Source organism: Rana temporaria, chromosome 4, assembly GCF_905171775.1.
Source record: "Rana temporaria chromosome 4, aRanTem1.1, whole genome shotgun sequence".
Classification (NCBI taxonomy): Eukaryota; Metazoa; Chordata; class Amphibia; order Anura; family Ranidae; genus Rana; species Rana temporaria.
In genome coordinates this window covers 132010560-132034778 of record NC_053492.1, presented here as the reverse complement: position 1 = coordinate 132034778, position 24219 = coordinate 132010560, and the positions used below count along the sequence as shown (strand labels likewise).

The following is a 24219-nucleotide window of genomic DNA, read 5'->3' as shown; positions in this document are numbered from 1 at the left end:
CCGACGAATGTTTGCTGGAATCCTGTCCGTTACTGCCTACACACGAACGAACATGTCCGCTGAAACTGGTCCGCGGACCAGTTTCAGCAGACATGTTTGGTCGTGAGTATGGGGCCTTAAGGTTAAACATGTTTAGTCTTTAGGTCCACTTTAAAGATATGCCACTGTGAGATCTGGTCATTCTTTAACCTGCCTGGCGGTCTTCCCGAGACTGACTCGGGGTTAGATTTTCCTGCTACGATCGGAAACCCCGAGTCAGTCTCGGGCTTGCCTCGCTAGATCCACAGGCACTTTTTACTTACCTTGTGCCTGGATCCAGCGATGCCACCGCGCTGTGTGAGCGAGCGGGACCTCGCTCGATTCACATAGTGCCTCCGTGTGACGCCGATCTCCGTTCCCTGCGACGTTACGACGCACGGGGACGGAGAACGGCGCCAAATTCAAAAACGTAAACAAACACTATACATACAGTATACTGTAATCTTATAGATTACAGTACTGCATGTAAAAAAAACACCCCCCCCCCTGTCCCTAGTGGTCTGTCCTGTGTCATGCATGTCATTTTATATAATAAAAACGTTTCTTTCTCCCTGCAAACTGTAGATTGTCCATAGCAACCAAAAGTGTCCCTTTATGTCAAAAATAGTTTTAGATCAGCTAAAAAACAGCGATAATAAATTATAATCACTTGCAGAATTGTGCGATAGCGATTTGTGGGGAAATTTGTCATAAAAAATAAATAATGACAGCAACAATTCTGCAACTGAGCAAATTTCAGTGATTTTAATTTGATTACATTATTGAATAATTTTTATTACAATTATATTATTATTTGTTATAATTATTTATAATTATTGATTATATTATAATTTATAATTTTGTTTTTAAAAAAATGTCATACCCGGGATGCCTATTAGAAGCTTGTTTGGTCAGATTTAAGTGAGTTATTTCTAAAAATTACAGACCTACAATATAAAACGCCAAATTACCTTGCAAATAATGGTACTGCTTTCAGCATGTTTTTTCGGAAAGAATCATACCGCCAGGGAGGTTAATAACTATTGCAGGTTTACAATGGGTATTAACAGATAATAGGATGTGTGAATGATCTAAGTGACATTAAAAATACATAAAGCTCCATAATATTCTTACAAAGTTAAAGAATCATAGTCAATCCAATTGTGTATAATATATAGAAAATACTAATATACTGTATATATAGGAGATTATAGGGGGCAAAAAATGGTGACTTTTAAGTGCCTAAAAGTAGTAGTAGACCTTTAGTAATACTATATCCAAAAAATATACACATTTTATTTATACAAGGTTATAATAGAGTCTCATAAATACATATTATATGCACACTGTAGACATATAGTATAACCGCTTTGTGCATCAGTGCATACCATGATGTATATGGATCGAAACATTTCACACAGATGAGGGGCTTCCTTAGGATGCACTTTTCAGTATTGATAGGTCTAATGTCTCAAGATGTAGCCATACAGTGTCATACATTGATTGTGCAAGATGCCCTAATAGTCCATGGAATGATCCATGGAAAGAAAAAAGTTGCCTAAACACACAAATCATCACATGGACTTAACTGGTGAATAGTGTGAAACAATATATTGGATTCCAAACAGTATTAATAGGATCAGCCAAGTAAAAGACAGTGGGTAAGTGCTATGTGAATGAAGATCAACAATCTCGGACCAGGAGAAAGCCAAAACAAACGATCATTGGTACTTCAATAGTTATAGCCAAAGTGTACCCTCAGCATGATAGCGAGTCACATGTGCGGTGTAAAATGGTGGCACCATGCTAACAGACAAGGCAGAGAATTTGACTAGCACCCATTGATAGACATATACTGTAATGATTGTAAACTGTGATGGAAACAAAATGCCAGACATGGATAGATATTGACAGTGATAGATGATCTGAAAATGACAGACACTGACAGACAAACTTCTAGACCCCCCCATCTTAGACTTATGTGAGTGATAATTACCACAACAGTGGGCTGGGCTTTAAGGCATAATGTCACAGTATGAGAGATGTTGGACTGTGTTCACACAGTATAAATAGCACATATAGATGAGAAAGTGTACCAATCACACAGATTTCCATAGGTAGCATCAGAGCTACTTCTTAAATGAAGTACTGTATATTACACAGAGGCAATATATGGTATACAGTTATTTTTGAAAAAGTTTATCAATGGCTTGATTTTTACTTCTTGATACCCTTGCTGACATTATACAAGCATATACATTATAATATAAGTTACATTCTGTAACAACAAGTAGGTCACATAGGGTAAAAATTAGGTGTTGTAGGATCAAAATATATGCATCTTGGTTCGTTTGTGTTTGCTTCATTTGGTGCTTACCTCAGTAAAATACATCACAGTAAAATGTGATATAACTGTTATGCCCTGTACACACGATCGGTTCGTCTGATGAAAACGGTCTGATGGAATTTTTCATCAGATATCCCATGAAGCTGACTTTCATCAGTCTTGCCTACACACCATCGGTTAAAAATCCGATCGTGTCCAATGCGGTGACGTAAAACACAACTATGTGCTAAGAAAAATTAAGTTCAATGCTTCCGAGCATGCGTCGACTTGATTCTGAGCATGCATGGATTTTTAACCGATGGATTTCCCCACAGACGATCGTTTTTTTTTTAACCATAAGAAAAGTTTAAAACAGGCTCTATTTTTTTTCACCGATGGGGAAAAAAGATGGGGCCCACACATGGTCGGTTCGTCCGATGAAAATGGTCCATCGATCCGTTTTCATCAGACGAACCGATCGTGTGTACAGGGCATTACTTTCTTCCAGCATTAGCAAATTTGTTAGAAAAATCTGAAATTACAATCATCTGACATGGATTTGCAGACCCCACAAGCACCCCCTTTACCAAATAATAACAAAACCACCTGAAATAGAAAGATCAATTAAATTAAAGACAACTATCTTGGAAAATATTAGATAGAGGCCCTTTATTGGGGTTTCTTTAATCATTATAACCATAAACAAACCAATAAGTATTTTGAAAGTGATTGTAAATGTATTTTTTAATAACAAACATGTTATACTTACCTGCTCTGTGCATTGGTTTTACACAAAGCAGCCCAGATCCTTCTCTTCTCTGGTCCTCCATCATTGCTCATGGCTCCTCTTCTCAGTGTGTTACCATAGAAAGTCGCTTCCTATTGTGGCTCTCTTGCTGGCTCAATTCTGAGCTGTTCTGTATGCATTTATACACACAGACAACAAGGCTCTACCCCCTGCTTCCGTGTCACTGGATTTGATTGGCAGCAGTAGGAGCCAATGGCTCCTGCTGTTGGCTCGCTGTCCTGTGAGGAGAAAGCTGCTCTTGGGTACAGCACTGGATCAAGACTAGGGTCAGGTAAATATAAGGGGGAAGGGAGGTTGTTGGGATGCTGCACATAGGTTTTTTAACTTGATGTATAGAATGTATTAAAAGGAAAAAAATATTCTACCCTTATAAACACTTTTATAAAGATAAAAAAAGCAATACATGCTTTGAAATAAATATCAAACACCAATGCTCAGTCACTAAGACTCAACCTGAATTTAACAGTCCATTAAAGTCTTTAACCACGCTGTCCACCCACAATAGTGTGCGACAATACCCCCAAAAGGATAGCCACAACAAAGGGAAGGAAGAGTGGGACAGCTTGTCTTGAATGAAGGTCTAACTGCTGACAAACATCTCAGGGAGAAGATATTTAAAGGTAAGTGTAAAGTCTATAGCCAATCAAAGGGTGAAAAGCAACTAATTGATCTGCCTAGTAACAGTTGATAGCTGAAATCCTGCCTGGATGCAGCAAAGGGGGTACCAGAAACAGGCAAAAGGAGAGCCAAGAAACTGTCCAGTACAAAGAACCTATAAATAATCAAAACAAACCTTAAATCATTTTAAAAAGAGGTGCTTAGGGGTTTGCAATCCCATGGGGCCATTGCGTAATTCTTGTTGCCCTGACAATCTCTTGATCCTATTGATATCTTGGTTATTATGCATGGTCTAAACTGGTTTACTAAGTTCTCCATTTCATATTTAGGAGCCTCATCTGGTGTTATTGACCTGCTCCCAACACCCAGTGCTGCCACCAACTGGACAGCTGGTCTACCTATGGACACAAGTGGAATGATCTTCAAGTTTGATGGCAAGCAAGGAGTGAAGATTCCAGATGCCATTGTTCCCAAGAATCTAACTGATCAGTTTACTATCACCATGTGGATGAAGCACGGTCCTAGCCCAGGGTTAAGAGCAGAGAAGGAGACAATACTATGCAATTCTGACAAGACAGGTAACTGAGAAGTGTATTCATATAATGCACGTGTGGTTATGAAACCCTTTCTGCTGCAAACTAAATGGGAAATATGTATCCATTCATGAATTACATTAATGGGCACTGAATGATGAGCTATGGTTAAAGGTAAAACTATAATTGCCCATATATATATACACACACGTCAAAACAGACATAAAACAACAGTTTACAAATGTTGCATAGTAGGTCCAACCTATGTGTGTGATTATATGTCAGTATTACATTGTATATCCCTGTATGTTGTGGTTGTTCAGGTGCTTATCCAATAGTTTTTTGAAACTTTCAATGCTCCCTGCTGAGACCACCGCTTGTGGAAGGGAATGTCACATTCTTGCCGCTCTTATGCCGCGTACACACGATCAGTTTTCTCGTCTGGAAAACTGTGATGTTTTCTCTTGGACAAGAAAACCGGCCGTGTTTAGGCTCTCCAGCAGTTTCCCCAACGAGAAAACCGCAGAGAATCACGATGGGAAAATTTAGAACATGTTCTAAATTTCCTTGATGTGAATCACTGCGTTTTTTTTCTCGGCAGTTTTCCCAAAGGGAAACACTGCTAGGGAGCCTACACACGGCTGGTTTTATCGACCAAGAGAAAATCTGTCGGGAAAACCGGCCATGTGTACACAGGGAAAAGGGACCAAGCCGATCCTCGGTTTTCCCGACGGGTTTCTCGCGGTGTTTTCACTGCCGAGAAACCCGATCCTGTGTATGCGGCATTACAGTAAAGAACCCTCTAAGTGGTTTAAGGTTAAACCTCTTTTCTTCTCATTTTAATGAGTGGCCATGAGTCTTGTTAAACTCCCTTCTGCGAAAAAGTTTTATCCCTATTGTGGGGTTCTCCAGTACGGTATTTGTAAATTGAAATCATATCCCCTCTCAAGCGTCTCTTCCCCAGAGAGAATAAGTTCAGTGCTCACAACCTTTCCCCATAACTAATATATTCCATTTCCATTACATCCTTCCTGAGAACTGGTGGCGAGAACTAGACAGCATACTCTAGGTGTAGCCAGACCAGAGTCTTATAGCACAGGATAATTATTGTTTTATCTCTGGAGTTAATCCCCTTTTTAATGCATTGCATGCCATTGCTGAGCTTATCATCTACTAGGATCCCCGGGTCATTTTCCATCCTAGATTCCACCAGAGGTTCTCCCCCCAGTGTATAGATTGCATTCATATTTTTGCCACCAAATTTTTCTACATTAAACCTCATTTGCCATGTAGTTGCCCACCCCATTAATTTGTTCAGATCAAGGTTTCTGCAAGGTTTCCACATCCTGCAGAGAAGTTATTGCCCTGCTTAGCAAATACAGGCATTGCACTATTTACCCCATCCTCCAGGTCGTTTATGAACAAATTAAATAGGATTGGTCACAGCACAGAACCCTGGGGGACCCCACTACTCACCCCTGACCATTTTGAATACTCCCCATTTATTATCACCCTCTGAACTCGCTCTTGTAGCCAGTTTTCAATCCATGTACTCACCCTATGGTTCATGCCAACGGATCTTATTTTGTACAGTAAACATTTATGGGGAACTGTGTCAAATGCTTTTGCAAAATCCAGATACACCACGTCTATGGGCCTTCCTTTATCTATATTGCAACTCACTGTGTCCTCATAGAAGGTTCATAGACCGATTCTTCATGAATCCATGCTGATCAGGACCATCTTAATAGCATTATGGGCCCCTGGGCAAAGTGATGCTACGGGGTCCCTACAAGGTTGCCCCAATTTACTCACCTACTCTCAAGAATGAAAGTTAAATATTTCTAATTTACAGTGTCATGCTGGTAGATGTAGTCCCCCTGTCATGCTGGTAGTTTTAGTCCCCCTGTCATGCTGGTAGTTGTAGTCCCCCTGTCATGCTGGTAGTTGTAGTCCCCCTGTCATTTTGGTAGTTGTAGTCCCCCTGTCTTGCTGGTAGTTGTAGTCCCCCTGTTATGCTGGTAGTTGTAGTCCCCTTGTCATGTCAGTAGTTGTAGTCCCCCTGTTATGCCGGTTGTTGTAGTCCCCATGGTAATTGTAGTCCCCCTGTCATGTCGGTAGTTGTAGTCCCCATGTCATGCTGATAGTTGTAGTCCCCATGGTAGTTGTAGTCCCCCTCTCATGTTGGTAGTTGTAGTCCCCCTTTCATGCTGGTAGTTGTAGTCCCCCTGTTATGCTGGTTGTTGTAGTCCCCCTGTCATGCTGGTAGTTGTAGTTCCCCTGGTAGTTGTAGTCCCCCTGTCATGCTTGTAGTTGTAGCCCCCCTGTCATGCTGGTAGTCCCCCTGTCATGCTGGTAGTTGTAGTCCCCATGTCATGTTGGTTGTTGTAGTCCCCCTGTCATGCTGGTAGTTGTAGTCCCCCTGGCATGTCGGTAGTTGTAGTCCCCCTGTCATGCTGGTAGTTGTAGTCCCCCTGTCATGTCGGTAGTTGTAGTCCCCCTGTTATGCTGGTTGTTGTAGTCCCCCTGGTAGTTATGGTAGTTGTAGTCCCCCTGGCATGTCAGCAGTTGTAGTCACCCTGTCATGCTGGTAGTTGTAGTCCCCCTGTCATGTCGGTAGTTGTAGTCCCCCTGTTATGCTGGTTGTCGTAGTCCCCCTGGTAGTTATGGTAGTTGTAGTCCCCCTGTCATGTCGGTAGTTGTAGTCCCCCTGTCATGCTGGTAGTTGTAGTCCCCCTGTCATGCTGGTAATTGTAGTCCCCCTGGTGGTTGTAGTCCCCCTGTCATGCTGGTAGTTGTAGTCCCCCTGGTAGTTGTAGTCCCCCTGTCATGCTGGTAGTTGTAGTCCCCCTGGTAGTTGTAGTCCCCCTGTCATGCTGGTAGTTGCAGCCACTCACCCTCTGCAGATCTCTCTCGATCTCCTGACTTTAGTGATGATGTTCCCCCTCACAGCATACTCCACCGCTGCCAGCACCTGGGGTTCAGAGACTGCAGAGGGAGGATCTGGCTCTGCACCACGGGGGGCCTACAGACCATCGCCAAACTACTCTTGGCCCTCCTGGGGGCCCCGATGTCCATCATCTTCATCCCGCTGAGCAGCACCGAGATCACCGGACCCCGCGTGTCACCAGGTGACCACTGCTCTGTGGTGGGTGGAGTCAGGACAACAGGCAGGTTTCCGCTCTGTGATTCGGTGAATGGAGGAGGAGATGCAGGATTCCCCTCTGTGGTGGGAGGGGTCAGGGAGAGGCAGGGTGGTGCTCTGTGGTGGGCGGAGTCAAGAGGATGGCAGGGTGCTGCTCTAATGGTCGGAGAAGGGAGGAGGAGCAGGGTTCCCCTCTGTGGTGGGCTGGGTCAAGGAGGCACTCTGTGTGTAGGGAGACAGTTTGCCTGACGAAGGGGGCAGGACACCTGATTGGCCCGCCCATCCCCGACATCAGAGGCAGAATTTGACAGCTACACTGTCTCATTGAAGCCGGCCATACCGCAGCAGGCTTTCCCAGTACAAATTTCTGTGTCCCTCTAGAGCACCAACTGACAGTCTGACACTCCCCCAGCTAGTGCTATTCGTCTGGCACTGATGGGGCCCCCTGTGAACGTGGGGCCCCCGGGCTGTACCCAGGGGTGCCCGCTCAGTAAGACGGCCCTGATGCTGATTACTGCTAATGATACTGTTCTCATTACTAATATCTTGTATACAGTCCCTTCCCATCCCCTCCAAGAGCTTGCATACTCTTTATGTTAGGCTAACTGGTCTGTAATTCCCAGAGATATATTTTGGGCCCTTTTTAAATATTAATAATAATATTAAATATGTATGTATATATATATATATATATATATATATATATATATATATATATATATATATATATATATATATATATATATATATATATATATATATATATATATATATATATATATATATATATATATATATATATATATATATATATAATATATATATATAGTAAAACCTTGGTTTGAGAGTAACTTGGTTTGAGAGCGTTTTGCAAGACAAGCAAAATGTTTTAATACATTTTGCCTTGATATATAATCTTGAGTAGCGTCATGTCACAACTGAGTATAAAAAAGAAGAGAGGAGCCTCTAAGTGTAGCAATATGGTTACATTTAATGAAGGTACAACATTTTGCAACTTATTGCTACACTTAGAGGTGCCTCTCTTCTCTTTTATACCCTGAAAAAAAATGCTTTTATATACAAGTGCTTTGGATTACAAGCATGTTTCTGGAACTAATTATGCTCGCAAACCAAGTTTTTACTGTAATTATTTTTTTAATTTATGTATTTTTTAAATTTTGTTTTATGTCTGTTTTGCCATTTGTCTTATCTCTATACAATATCTGTATAAATATGTTTTTAATAAATGACACAAGTTTCCCAGAACACTATAGCTTAGATAAAAATACAGGACAACCTATCTGCGTTTTGTAGCTTACTTTGCTTATAAAAACCATAGGCTCCATGTGTAATAAGGAATAAGCCATTGCATTGATGACTCATTTACATACAACAAAGGGACCTCTTCTGCCACAGCTAAAATGGATACCATGCTACTGATAGAAAACTAGGGCTAGAGCTCCACCTACTGGCTGGATTAAAAAATATGTATGAATATATATATATATATATATATATATATATATATATATATATATATATATATATATATATTGTAGTTTTACGGTGCTACTTGTTGTAGAATGAATATTTATACTCAACATGACTCACAAAAACAAAATAAAGTATTTTTTTGGGGCTAGAGACACACTATAATTTTAAATTCAGGAGGGTAGTTAACAGCAGGAACTGAATGTGTTTGATTGGAAAAGACTATAATCTAAAATATAAATTTTATTTTAAATTGCTTAGTTGCATAAGATCAATCCATAAGGGCAAATAAGTTTCAAGTCTTGCAAACTAGGTGAATGCAAGATGTTGTTTAACCCTAGTTTTCCCATATTTTTTTTTTATACTAGAAAGCCTGTATAATTTATCTTTGAATATGTTAATATGGAGGGGGATTAAGACTAATTCTAAAACTATTGCATCTGGAGAGACCTAACTTTTTATTGATAGGCCACGTTTGTTTTACTTTTTACGTTTAAGTTCACTTTGAGTTGTTAGAAGTCAACATTTGTGCTCTGTAATGCAATTGCTTGCCACACTTCCTTGTTGCTGGTTCTTTTTCTGTGCTATTTTATTCATATGCCTTACTACTTGTTTTTAATGTTGTGCTATTTAGTTTTATACTATTGGCCAATTTGATATTGTTTTATATAATTGTCCTATTGCAGTGATGGGTCTATACACAATAAGTAAATAACAAGTAAAAGTGGACCTGGCTAGCACCAGTTCCCAAAATGCTTGGTCTGAAATTAGGATTTAACTCCGTAAAATTGATTGATATTGGATTGTTTGTAATTGTATTACTCTGTAAAAAAAAAAAATATATAAAAATATATTTGTTGAGTATCTGTGTGTACTTCTCTTGTAGAAATGAATCGTCATCACTATGCATTGTACATACACAACTGCCGTCTTGTTTTCCTGTTACGCCGTGATTTTGACCAAGCTGACACATTCAGACCTGCAGAGTTTCATTGGAAATTAGATCAGGTAGGAGATTTTTCTTTCTCTACTCTGTGGAATTTGAAAATATATTTTTTTTTTCAGTTTGCAGGCCTAGTGTGAACAAATGAATATAACTGTGTCCCCTACAGCTTTGTACAACCTCTGTTAACAGAGAGGTCAGTTTCTGAGCCTTTCCAGAAAGAACATTGACAAGTGGTCCTTTTAAAAGGTGCAGGCAAACCACAAAGACTGTATTTAGTGTTTGTTCTGCTGTGCTTAATGATTGTATTGCCACATGTTATTGACTGCAGTTTACTGATCAATATACCGTTATTTATGGCAGCTCTAATTTATAATATGTTCTTTAACTAGAAAACACACCAAAATGTCTCTACCTCAGTTAGAATGGCAACATTGTATTGACTATGTTTTTCAGTGTCTTTGGGCATTTCTCAATCTATATTTGTTATTCTGATGGCATGCAGTATACAGTATGCTCATTATTTTGTCATTGATGTATTGCAGGTAGTTCTGGTTTGTACGTCTGTGTAATCTTGTTGTTTTTACTTACTAAGTCTAATAGCGCGTTTATGTTTTGTCAAATGTTCACTATGGCAGTCATAACAAACCATCAAATACTGATAAATCATTAAGATTAATAACTAGACCTGATGTAATAATAACTAGACCTGATATATAATTAGTAATGTAAAGCCATAATGAAAACAGAATTCTTTAGAAATCACTGTCACAAAATGTTGTGGATGAGATACTAATGGTGAGAATACATATCCTGTTCCTTCTGTGGGATGCATTTTTATAAAATAATAAATATTATGCTAATACATGTTAATTTTTTGCATTATAAGGTTTCTACAGACATTGGCTAAGGTGATCATGACATAACTGCATTCAAGATAGTTATGTGAGGGCTGCCAAAGATGGGCAAGTCCTATGATTCCTAAAGTAGGATTATGGTTGGTCCTATCCCTTTTAATATTCAGTTAATGAGATGCATGAAAAAAAGACATGCACATTTTAGCAGTGCATGCATTATTTTGGAGAGGATTATAGGCTGGGCTGGTGCTACCACTAGGCAAACTAGGAAGCTGCCTAGGGCGCACTGCTGCTCCGGGTGCACGGAGCATGATGGGACTGTGACGTCATAAGAGGCCTATATAAATCGGTGCGAGCCGCGCACACGGCATTACAGCGGGAGGAAGCAACGCGTCAACATCAAAGAAGAGAAGAAGAAGGCAGAAGGCGACAGAATCCCGGGCACCCCCACGCTGAAGACGTCGAAGGAAGAAGCCCGGGAGGGGGGCCGCTGTAAAAGAGCTTAAGAAGAAAGCACCCCCCACGGCGGAAGAGAACCAGATGGCAGTGAAGACCGACACCCCCCGCCAAAGACGTCAAAGAAGAAGGTCCCCCCTTGTAAAAGAGCTAAAGAAGAGAGGGGCGCTCGCTGGAATGTGCTTTTTCTATTCCAGCGAGTGTGAGATGTCGGCACCCTGTCGCCGAGAATCAGCGCGATGCCGTCGTGCTGGAAACACATTCTCGGCAACAGGTACTGTAGATTATAGGTTGGGGTGTTTTCTTTACAAAATTGGGTAATTTTTGGGGCGTTTCCATTGTCCTGGTGCTCCGGGGCCTTCAAAAATGTAAGAGGTAGTCAGAAAATTAGATGTGTAATTTATACTCCATAATGCCTGATGGTGCTTCCTGCATGTTGGGCCTCTGTATGTGGCCACGCTGTATAAAAGTCTCACACATGTGGTATTGCCATACTCAGGAGGAGTAGCAGAATGTATTTTGGGGTTTAATTTGTGGTATGCATATGCTGTGTGTGAGAAATACCCTGTAACAATTTTGTGGGGGGGGGGAGAAAATAGATTTGATTTTACAAAGAATTGTGTGAAAAAATTACAACTTTAAAAAAACTCACCATGCCTCTTACTAAATACATTGGAATGTCTACTTTCCAAAAAGGGGTCAATTGGGGGGTATTTGTGTTGTCCTGGCTTGTTAGGGTCTCAAGAAAAGGCCGTCAGTACATCAGGTGTTTTTTCAGAGATTGGCACCATAGCTTGTGAACTTTTACAAAGACCAAATAATATACACAAATTTGGGCTATTTTTTACCAAAGATATGTAACAGTATAAATTATGTATACATTATAACTAAAATTTATGAAGTAAAAATACTAATTTGCAAAATGTAATAACAGAAACAAAGGAACATGTATGTATGTATGTTCCATCTTTTTTCATTTATAGCGCAAAAAACCCTGCAGTGATTAAACACCACCAAAAGAAAGCCCTATTTGTGTGAAAAAAAGGCCAAAAATGTCATATGGGTACAATGTTGCATGACTGAGTAATTGTCATTCAAAATGTGAGAGCACCGAAAGCTGAAAATTGGTCTGGTTATGAAAGGGGTTTAAGTGCCCAGTGGTCAAGTGGTTAAATTTGTTTAATTCGTTTTCGGAATTAATTTACTTTTGTAATCGATGCGTAAAGTTTTCAAATTGATTTGAAAAGTTTTCAAATCCAATTGGAAAAGTTTTCGAATTGGAAATTTTTTCGAATTGGAATAGTTTTCGAATTGGAAACGTTTTCAAATTGGAATAGTTTTTGAATTGGATTTTTTTTTCCGAATTTAAATAGTTTTCAAATTTCCAAAAAAAATAAAATAGAATAGAAAATAAAGGAATAGAATAGAAAAACAATTATAAATTGTATTTTCTATTCTATTCCTTTATTTTCTATTCTATTTTATTCTCTTTGGAAATTGCAAAACTATTTGAATTCGAAAACTATTCCAATTTGAAAATTTTTAAAATTTGAATTTGAAAACGATTTGAATTTGAAAATGATTTGAATTTGAAAACGATTTGAATTAGAAAACGTTTCAAATTCTAATTTGAAAACGATTCAAATTCTAATTTGAAAACGCACCAAATTTGAAAACGAAACAAATTCGAATTTGAAAACGATTCAAATTCGAATTTGAAAACGATTCTAATTCAAATTTGAAAACGATTTAAATTTGAATTTGAAAATGATTCAAATTCGCATTTGAAAATGATTCAAATTCGAATTTGAAAATGATTCAAATTCGAATTTGAAAATGATTCAAATTCAAATTTTGTCCAAATTTTCTTTTTTGCTATTTGGAATTAGCTATTCTACTTCAGAAATTTGGATACATCCCAATTTCTGAATAACGGAAATTTGTCCAAATTTTAATTCAAAACACAAACGAACCACACATGCCTAACCCTTACTTACCAGTCAGCAAGACTAGAAGTTAGAGTAAACATTTATAATGGAGCCCTGGATAGCAGCAAAAATCCTGCCAGGGGTTCTGACTCTTTCCACACTGCCCAAATAAAAAATTGTCTGCTCATACAGTTTATGTAGGTTTATTTATAAATGTTTTCACTAAATATTTATACAACTTTCCCCAGGATTTGAATCCAATTCGAAAATGTGTGATACTAAGGTGAAAATGGTGTGAATCTTCCGTTAAAGCATTTATAAAAACATGCTTAGGTGTTAAGGGTTCAGGCAAGGAGAAAGTTGAGTATACAATTTTTTTTTGTTTGTCTGCAAAACTTTAAATTTCAAACTAGTTTTTTTCGTGTTAAAAAACAATAACATTGAGCTGTCAGTGTTGATACCAAAATGCCATCTGTGAGCTAACAAGTGAAATGTCACCTGATAATGACGGTGATGAGAATTTGTATGGTTCTGCCTGTGCTGTCTAGGACCTGTATGTCATCTTATAAAATCTACTTGCGATAATCAAGGTCATGTGGAGGCTAGACCATACACCGTAATATAAAATGCATTTGTTTCTCAGCCACAAAATGTGAACTGTTTGGACATGTAGTTTGCTGGTCCTGACAAATGTGAAGCCACTATTTCCAGAACCCATTCTCTTGATGTTTCTATTCCTGAGGCAGAATAAGTATCTTACGAAGGGCATGAGCTGAATTCATTACAGATAAGCAATGCAGGTCCCTAATGCGTTACAAGTACAGCTTTAACCAGTTCAGCGAGTGCAGGAATCCTTAACACTGTGCTCTGTACCTTGCTGCAGGGTTCTTCATCATTCAAGTGGTTAAGATTATACACAGGGAATTCTAAAGTACCAAATTTACCTAAGCAGCTGGCGAGATAAATGATAAATGAGTCATGTTAATCCTACCAGAGAGAATTATTCCAAGTCAATTCCACTGTATCCAGCAGGGTCTAAGTCCATTAGCTTTCTATCCCTTAAAGTCTTTTCTGACATAGTTTATTTGCTAAGCCTCTACCACTCTGATCCCATTTCTGCCCACCTCAGTGGCAATCAGTTCTTACAAATCAGGACGTTTGCTGCAGGGCTGAACTGAATGTCAGGCTCATCCACGTGTGCTTAATGCAATGATCCGCCATGTGTGCAGTGCCCAACATACTAGCTTTAGAATAGCTGATATGTTATCGCTTACCTGTTAAGTTGTTGCTAGCAAAGTTCTGAAGACAGAACAGAAAGTGATGCTTTATGCTAGATGGTCAGCATCATCCTACTTTATTTAGATCATTGTGATAATCACAAATCCTAAAGCATAAGTAAAGGCAAACTACAATGTATTTACCTAAGCATCTGTGCTCAGTGTAAAAAAACGAAAGCACTACAGCAACCCAAAATGTTTGGGGGGGGGGGGGCACTACAAACTTAAACATTCTGAAAAAAAAACATCAATTGCAGCCTCACTGTGCACATCAAACCTTGTCACTGTGTCCATCAATTGCAGCCAATGTGCCCAATAAATGGCAACACTGTGCCCATCAATTGCAGCCACTGTGCCCAATAAATGCTGCCACTGTGCCCATCAATTGCAGCCACTGTGCCCATCAAATGCTGCTACTGTGCCCATCACATGCTGCTACTGTGCCCATCAAAGGCTGCTACTGTGTCATCAACTGCTGCCACTATACCATCAAATGCAGCCACTGTGCTCACCAAATGCTACCACTATGCCCATCAAATGTTGCCGCTGTGCCATCAAATGCAGTTACTGTGCCATCACATGCTCCCACTGAATGCAGCCACTGTGCCCACCAAATACTGCCACTGTGACAATCAAATGCTGCCACTGTGCCCATCATACACTGCCACTGTGACCATCAAATGCTGCTACTGTGCCATCGAATGCCACCACTGTGACCCCCCTGTCCGCTCACCATTTGCCCGGGACTTACCCTGTCTCGGTTAGGCAGCGAGCGATGTCCTCCATGCATCTCATTCCTGATAGGCGCCCAGTCAGTGCCTGTCATTTCAGTCAATCAGGTGATGGGTAACAGACCCAAGCACCTGATTGGCGGAGAGGAAGTTCCGTGTTAGGAAAATTAATATTCATTTGCTTTTCTTACACACCTAGGTGGACTTCGAGCACCAAGCATGGCGCTCGCAGGTCACCTTTTTTGACACCTTTTCAAAAACATATATAAAAGTAAGTGTTACCATATACCATACAAAGTAAATAAAGTGCACAGGTGCGTGAATGGAAATAAATACATAACTAAAATCCAACTAAATATTTATATTCCACAAATCATCCCAAAATTGGTGCTGTGAAATGTATTATCACTTCAGTGCATCTCCACGTGCTAAATCACCTCTACATGTGCAAACTCCCTACCTAAAATGACAGACCTCTATGCTAGGAGGTCAATACAGCATAAATTGAATAAACCCATGATCTTTGCAGCAACAGCCTGAAATATGCATCTGGTTACTTCACGTCACTAGATGGCTCCAACACAATTTTAAAAAAAAATCTAGAGTAACTCAGTGTTTGAAATTAGTACAGATATGATAGATGTCAAAAACTTTAGGGCCCCACCTGACCTATGCCTCACAGTAACAGAGACAAATGTAAATTCATGTAAAGCATGGCAGGGCATGTACTGCAGCATGGTATGTTGTGGTGCAATCAAGTTTTAATAGTACACAAGTCTGTGTTATGGGGCATGTCTGGCTCAGTGGTAGATGTATTTTGGGAAAATTCGTGGCAGTCCAAACTGTGTTTTATAGGCTTTTATAGGAAAAATAAAGTCCACAGACACAGTTGCCAAAGCAGGGGTTTTTCACCAGCAAATAGTCACCAAGAAATGCCAATCTACCTGGCTCCCATGTCAGTAGCACCACTGCTCCTGCCACTAGTCCTTCAGACCCAGCTCTCTGTCTCTCCCAGCTCACTCAGTCTTTGGTTACAGCCCCTGCTGTACTGGCCCACCCCTGGCCTCTAGATAGGGTTCTGTCACAACACCCCAAGTATGAGAGAGGTTAAAGTCGTTTAGGATATTCCCTATCTGAACACAAGGCAGCTACCGACACTCCAGTCAGGCGAACAAGACCCATAAGAATAATTTTCCCCTATTAACGAGATGAAGCTCTGTCTTGAGATTCAAGCAGGACTGACAATCTTTATTGAAATGACTACAAGTTTTATACACAGTCAAAAGAGGAGATTCATCCTTATTCTGCTCATATTACTCTGAAAATACACCTGTGACCAGACCTAATTAACATGAGCTAATTAACTAATCACTTTAAGCAGCCTGGTTGTCTCCTAAACTACAATACACATTATCACAGGACTCCTTCATACAATACAGGATCAATTAGCATAAGCAGCCATGAAAAGATCCTTAGAATTTAGCCTGGACTCAGCTACACCACAACAGACAAACAGGTGGCTGGAGTCGACGACATCAGCACCTTCTAACAGCATGAACCAGTCAGTCTTTACATATCCTGGAATGCCTATATTAGGAGTTACTTCCTGTACATAGACCTCACAGCACTCAGGGGATAACTTCTTCATATTTCTTGAGAGATGTTGTCAATGAATATTAGTGTCCCATTTTAAGTAATCCAAGATATATTTTATCTGTCACCCTGTGCTCCTAACGGGTTATTTAGACATAAGAGGTGCATGGGGAGCTGAAGCAAGGGTATCTCATACTTTCTAAGAGATTCTGGGTTCCACGGGCCCTCCCGTTACAGGTTCTCCCAGCATCCCCAGCTCTCTCACTCTTCTAAGATTTGATAATTGCTTCAGATCTCTCAGTCCTGCTGACTCACACAACTGTCCCAACTCTTCCAGTCTTGGGAATAGGGAATCTCTCCCACATGAGGTGCTGTCTCCAGAGCGGTTAATTTATCCTGTCTGGAGCACACACATATCTCCATGCAAAAGCTTTGTCTCAAAAGGGGAGCTTTGAGCTATGATCAGACCTGGCTTAGAACTAATCCATGCACATGTGCACTCAAATGGCCTGCGGGTCTCCAGCATGACCTGGATACACAATTGAAGACACTCAAAACACTTTGGAACTTTTAAGCTCCAGGCCCGATCTGGGGTTACAAAACCCAGAGAATACTGACAAGCATGTATAGACCAGTTTATGTGTTGCTTGCTATGCGTGTTGGTGGTGTGTTGGCAGCTCATTCATATTAAAGGATAAGTTATTAAAGGAATTTATCCTTAAAGGATAAGTTCGCCTTTGGGAGCATGTTACATGTGTTGCACCTGTTTTTAGGGTAGAACATGTAACATGTTCCTACTGTTGCAGCGTCTCCCTGATCCACTGCCTGTAGTGAGAGTAATCCGGGGACCTTCTCCCCAATATCATTGTCACAATTTGAAGAAAAAAAAGGTGTCCGAGAGGGGCTCCACTCTCTTAGGTGCATCATTCATTCAGAGTTCTGCGAATCGGAAAACTACACGTACCAACAGCCTTTGCAGCTGTCTGTCTGTTAGTGTGTATCTGCTGCTCATATGAGGTATGAGCAGACAGTTTACACATACAGTCTGCAAGAGCCCTGCATTGCACCCAAAATCTACTGACTGTGGGAGCAATGCTTTCCAGGCTCCTAATGAAAAAAAATATATATATTTTTTGCCTGCAAAAAGATGTGCATTTTTTTTTTAATCCGAGCCACCCCCATCAGACCATTCCCTGCAGCTATTACCTTTTGCACCACCTCCCCCTCCCTTTTAGAATGTAACCTCCCCAAGCAGAGCCCTCCTGTCCCTTCTGTATTGAACTGTATTGTAATTGTACCATAGGCGTGCGCACAGGGTGTGCCAGGTGTGCCTGGGCACACCCTAATCTCCCAGTGCAGCACAGATGCCCCCTACTGCCTTGGCTCCCCCTGCAGCGCTTCTGGCTTCCTTCCTTTCCTCCTTATTGGCTGCTGCTGCGGGCACACACAGGGGGATGTTTTAGAATGAGAGGGGGAAGGGGACGGTAAATATAGAATTTACTGGCCCCTTCCCTTTCTGAATGAACACAGTGAAATGGGTGGTACCATGTGTTTGAGCTTCGCAATGCACACCCTAATGCAATAGGCTGTGCACACCTATGAATTGTACTGCCCCCCCTCTACATTGTAGAGCTGCAAACTGTTGGCGCTAAATAAATCCTGTATAATAATAAATAATAATAATAATTATCCTTTAACGCAATGCATCTAAATGTGTGACAAAACATGTTAATGTGCATTGGTTAACACAATTAAGCACAACAGATGGGTCTAAATGTGACTTAAAGAATGGGACTCACTCGTTGCCTGACTGACCCCATTTAAGGGGGAAGTGTGGGCAGAGGAAATTGAGAGGAGTTTGAAGACTTATTAAAGTTCAAGAAACTGTTCCTGTTGTTGGTCTGTACAGTTAAATGGATAGCTGTGATTATGTGTAAAGCAGAAACATACTCATTCCAGTAGCGAAATTCCTGTATTCGTTTTTAGTACAAAAACAAATTACATGCTACAAGACACAGAACAATACAGGCACAAGCTATAGCAATGATGTTATCTAAAAATGCTCTAATACTGAATATTTCTGTTTAGGAACAGGACACTATATTTTTCTTTGTGCCTAACCATAAAGAATATAAATGAGATATTTGAGAATATAGAACCAGTCATGTCTAGTGCTTTATTACACTAAATCACTATTTACTAAACTATTACAGTAATTACTAACTGCTACTGTAGTAAAAAGTGGGTCAAGAATTTAACAGTGCATGCACACTATTGTACACAATAGCTAAATTGTAGAGATCACATTGAGTGCTATCCCAAATAGAAATCCCAAAGAGTCCTAAGCTGTGACTATTACTGCTCATTACTAGGGTGTTCTTGAATAACTATGCATTTTTTGTGCTGATTGCGAAAGCTTTTGATGCAAGACTTTTTGTGCAAAGAACCAGACAACTACTATGTATACTCAATGTGTAAGTCTGTAGAACATTTTTTCAATCTCTGAGAAATTAGAAAAGGGTTTGAACCCCTGTTAGATTTTATTTTACTATTATAGTGTTTAATGTCATGTTATTCACTTGTGTCATAGTGACAACAGTTTCACTAAACAGGAAGATCCAGGAATCTGCAACAAGGGAACAAAAAAATAATGTGGTCTCCAACCTTCTCCTATGTTAAAAAGACTGAATTCCTGTTTGGTGGAACCATTGTCACAGAACAGAAAATCGCATCCCTTAAGGGGGTTTTGGATAGCAGTAAGCACTCAACGAGGGGTTTAATTCTTCCCCACTTCCCAATCTAAATCTAAAAAAACGAAAAAAAAAAAAAGGGGTTTGGGCTGTATATGCACTTTAGAGGAGATTCATACTGTATGACCTCTTAATCATCCCAAGACCTCTGAGACATATACTGCATATACAATCACAATCCATTCAGCATACTGTATATTTTTGGCTGTACCTCTTTTTATTCTTTTAGCTATTGATTTTAACTGGCAAAAATGTCTTGCATTCCACAGATTACTTTTAATGAATGTTTTAGTGCATCAGAGAATATTCCGCCTTTAAATAATAAGTAGGCTTTAATATCTTCTCATTTACTCTGACACACAAGATTGCATTTAGTTATTCCATAATGATGTATCATATCCCATTAATTCTTTTCCAACATCCAAGTGATCTTTGGTGCTTCTTTGCGAGCAGACCAATTAATCTCGAGGCATAGCGAGACATCCCAAAAATGCTGTCACATTTCACTAAATAAGTTATGGCATTGTTAGCAGTCATGATGAATTATTAGATAATAGAGACGACACTGTAATCGTTTCTGGAGTTAAATTTAGTGTTAAAATATTCTACTGTATACCCTTAGATTCTGCTAAAATGCTTGCATAATAAATCTTATCTTATTACATTTATAATGATCCCACTGAGTTCAAGAAGCATATCACTGTTACATAAAGCAGGATAATGTGTATATACTGAGTAACAAGTCTTTAATATGAAGACAAGGCTATTGAAAGTGGTGTTTTGTCATTTTATTGTGCAATTGCTTTGGGTTATATAGGTTTTTAATAAGTTAGTGTTCTGAGTGAAAACACTGTTCAAGTGTATTTGAAGCATGAAATGTGTATTTATTTTATTATTTTAGACAATATACTTTGTATGTGAATTGTTACTTACGCATGATATGTACCCCATATAACCACTGTTCCAGAAAGATTGGACAATTGTTTTTCTCTGTTCAAAGTGTTTATGTATAGCACAAAAACCTATTTAGAATTCTTGTAAAAGCTGTTCACATTCTCTTGTGTCTCTTGGAACCTTTTACATTGCAAAGTTGCATGCTTACAAGTGCAAGTATTTACATTTGTATTTAAGGCAAAGTCTTTAAAAAACAAGAGGCAGGGCATTGGAATTTTTTTTCAACCCTACCTTCCAACGGGAGCCACTTACTTAATATTTGAGTGAAGTTCTATAAAGAAATAAAGTTTAGTACTAGATTGGATAAATGCTAGCAGAGTGGTCTATTGGCAATGTTAAAAGAGAACCAGTTAACAGTTACACTTTGTCTTGTAATACTTATAGAGGTTTACTTCATAATTAATTTAGGGCAATGCCATTGGGTGGAGCTTCCTTACAGTTAGCATAAGGGTATGGTTGGTGGTTCAAAATGCCGCCTCAAGCAGTTCATGTTATATTGCTCTGGTCTCTTCAAATTATATTTTTTGTTGCAGCAGTATTAACCACTGAGGATTACTAGGCTTTTGTTATGGATGTTTTTAGGGCCTAAAAAAATGTCTGAAAGTATATATTCTATATAATGCTATTTTACATTGAATGGGTTGCTTTACAAGGTAAGGGTTTACATATACTTTTAACCTTCCTGGCGATATGATTCTTTCAGATTTTTGGTCGAAGCGGTACAATTGTTTTGCATGGAAATTTGGCGTTTTATATTATAGGCCTGTAATTCTTAGGAATAACTCACTTAAATCTGTCCAAACAAGAGTCTAGTAGACATCCCGGGTATGATAATGTTTGAAACACAAAATCATAAATTAAAATATAATAAATAACTATAAATAATTATAACAAATAATAATATAATAATAATACAAATTATTACTTTCAGTGTTTGTTGACAAATTTCCCCACAAATCACTATCGCTCAATTCTGCAAGAGATTATAATTTATTATCGCTGTGTTCTAACTGGTCTAAAACCACTTTTGACATACTGGGACATTTTTTGGTTGCTATGGACAATCTACAGTTTCCAGGCAGAAAGAACAAACTTTATAATATAAAAGTGAATGCAGGTCATTGGTCAGACCACTAGGGACAAAGGGGGTGTGTATTTATTTTATACAATATTGTAATCTGTAAGATTACAGTATAATGTATGTGTACTGTGTTTTTATATTTTTGAATTTGGCACCGTTCTCCGCCCCCGTGCATCGCAAACGTTGCAGGAAACGGAGCTCGGTGGCACACAGGCACTGTGTGAATCAAGGGAGGAGACAGCTCGATCACACAGCAGGGAGACATCACTGTGATACGATCCCGAGTACTGGATTTCCACCCCAAGCTAGACTTGGGATTACCGCCAGGGAGGTTAAGTACTCCATTATGTATTCTCATGGTCCAGGTATTCTTTGTGCTTTTTGCTCAGCTCACCTGTTTAGCTTTGGCATCAAGAGTCAGAAATCAGATAAAGACTGACAGTGTCTGTCCTGACAACTGCCTTAACTCCCATATTAGCTTTTAAGTGTACAACCTTTTTCCAGTCAAGACACCCTTTAACATTATAGACAATCTTAATGCACCCTTTGAAACTATGGACAGTCTTGAGGCACCCCATTCTAAAATGTAAAACACTATTCTTTTTTTTCAGACTCAACCAGAGCAAGAGACTTGCTCATGATTTCATTTATTCATAAATATTGTCTCTTCTTCGGTTTCGCATCATTTGTGGTTATCTACATACTATTTTACATATTTGTTGTTTACTTCATCTCCCCCCCCCCCCCCCCACTATTCTAATAGTTTTACAAAGTGCAGCAACATCCACACGTTTTATTGATTCATTCTTCCAAAGCAAATACACTTTTGCACACTGGTTCTGACTGGTAGTCCAATGTTTTTATTCTCCCTCAATTTCTCTCCAATATGACCCCATTGCAGAGAAAGAGGGACGCAGGAGGTTCAAACAAGGACGCTGTGGAGGGGCCAGGCATCCTCCTTATCAACTGATGATATTATTGGTTGTTAGGATGCCAGTATCTAGAGCAGTTTTTCTTAAACAGGGTTCCACACACGATCCCCAGGGGGTTCTGCCATGATTTGAATTTGCAATAATTATTTAAGGGGTTCCCTGAGATCTCAGATCTTTGCCAGGGGTTCCTCGAAGGTAAACAGGTTGAGAAACACTGGTCTAGAGAGTCATAATGGTGCTTAATGAAAATATGTGTAACTAAAAGGCAGGCTTGGTCCGCCTGCTGGCTTGTATAACATTTTTTATAAATGTTTAGGCATTTTGCCAATGCACCCCCAAATAAACCTCAAGGCACCCTGGTTAAAAAAAGTCTGCTCTAAACAATGAAGTCTGCTACTTGAACATGGAAGTTCAGGCATGAGCACAGGAAATTGAAAGGAAAGGCAATGTTAGGCCCCTGACTCTCAAGTTTGAAGATGGCCATGCAATGCTAGTGCTAACTGATTTCTCTATCTACAGTTCCACACTATAAAGCATGGATGGTTAAATCTCCTGCTGTGGCTATTCGATTTCGACAGCCAGCCCCACTGGTTTTCAAAATACCTGCCTGGCTCCTTAAATATTTTAGTCGAGGGATGTTGGACCAGAGGTGGCCAACAGTGTAATCCTTTTGATTAATAGTCATACATCGTATTGCCAGTTTTAGACTATCTGACTAGTTCACTAAGCTATTGTGTAATGTCATGCAATTTTTTTTTTACTAAGCAGGGGGGTTCTATATAAACTATACTCATACACATGGGGAAGTGGTATCTGGGAGGCCCTTTATCATTAAAATGGGCATTCTGTTAAGCTCTCTGCAGATCCCCAAAACCACTGGGTAAGATTTGTGAGGATGAGGCTCTGTCCACATCAACAAGCACCCCCCCCCCCGGGAAAGAATTCCTATCCTATGTTGAGGGAATGTGGCCTGGTATGGGGGGCATTCCTGGCCAGCTCAAATTAGGGATCTGGTATGGGTTGTTAGGGGAGTCCCCTTTAAAATCTGTGCCAAACCTGAAGAGTCTGGTCTGGATTTCTTGAGTACCTCAGACATTAAATTAAATTGTAAGGTAATTGTAAATTAATTTGTGAAGTACCCTCTTAAAATGCATACCAGACTCAAAGGGTCTGATAAATGGGGTGCTCCTTGCAATTTTTTTTTTTCATTCTTGGTGTGACGTTTACATCATGACAGACCCTTGAAGGGGTTTGCGTGCTGTTTTTTTTTTAAACAAAGCCAGCAATGACAGCTGTTAAAGCCTATTTCTGGCAATTATAAAACGTTTTTCCTTTGTAAATGTCAGTGCTAAAAAAAAATTCACTGCTCCAGACTATATAGAATAGTTAAAAAAAATGTTATTGCATTGATACCTGTTCCCCAGGGCATTGCCCACCTCCTTGCGTATTAGCCCAAAAAAGCTGTTATTTTTAATTTTACAGATGTGTCTGTTTATTTCTAAGGGGTTAAGATTCGGCATCCAAACTTCTTTGAAGTTTGGCGAACCCCTGCCGAACCAAACCCAAGGCAGTTTGGCTTATCACTAGAGGCTTGGCTGATTGCAGAGCTATACGTCTGACTCTGTTGGGGGTTTATTGGACCTCTGCAATGAGAAAAATGCTTCTCCACTGGGAAAGAGGCCCTCTCTGCAACTGCTGGCAGAGGACATGCTTTTCCACTCAGACTGTGACTGCTTTAGAATGAAAACTATCTGTATAACAATGAACACCTTTTGTTT

General features: G+C 39.6%; 1 protein-coding gene across 1 annotated transcript in view; it reads left to right on the top strand.

Annotated features, from left to right (window-relative positions):
• CLSTN2 (calsyntenin 2) overlaps nucleotides 1-24219 on the top strand; it is a 1124690-nt gene that overhangs the window by 889768 nt on the left and 210703 nt on the right. The window contains 2 exon segments of the mRNA XM_040349061.1: nucleotides 4100-4348; nucleotides 9826-9947. Coding sequence (XP_040204995.1) covers nucleotides 4100-4348; nucleotides 9826-9947 — 371 coding nt within the window.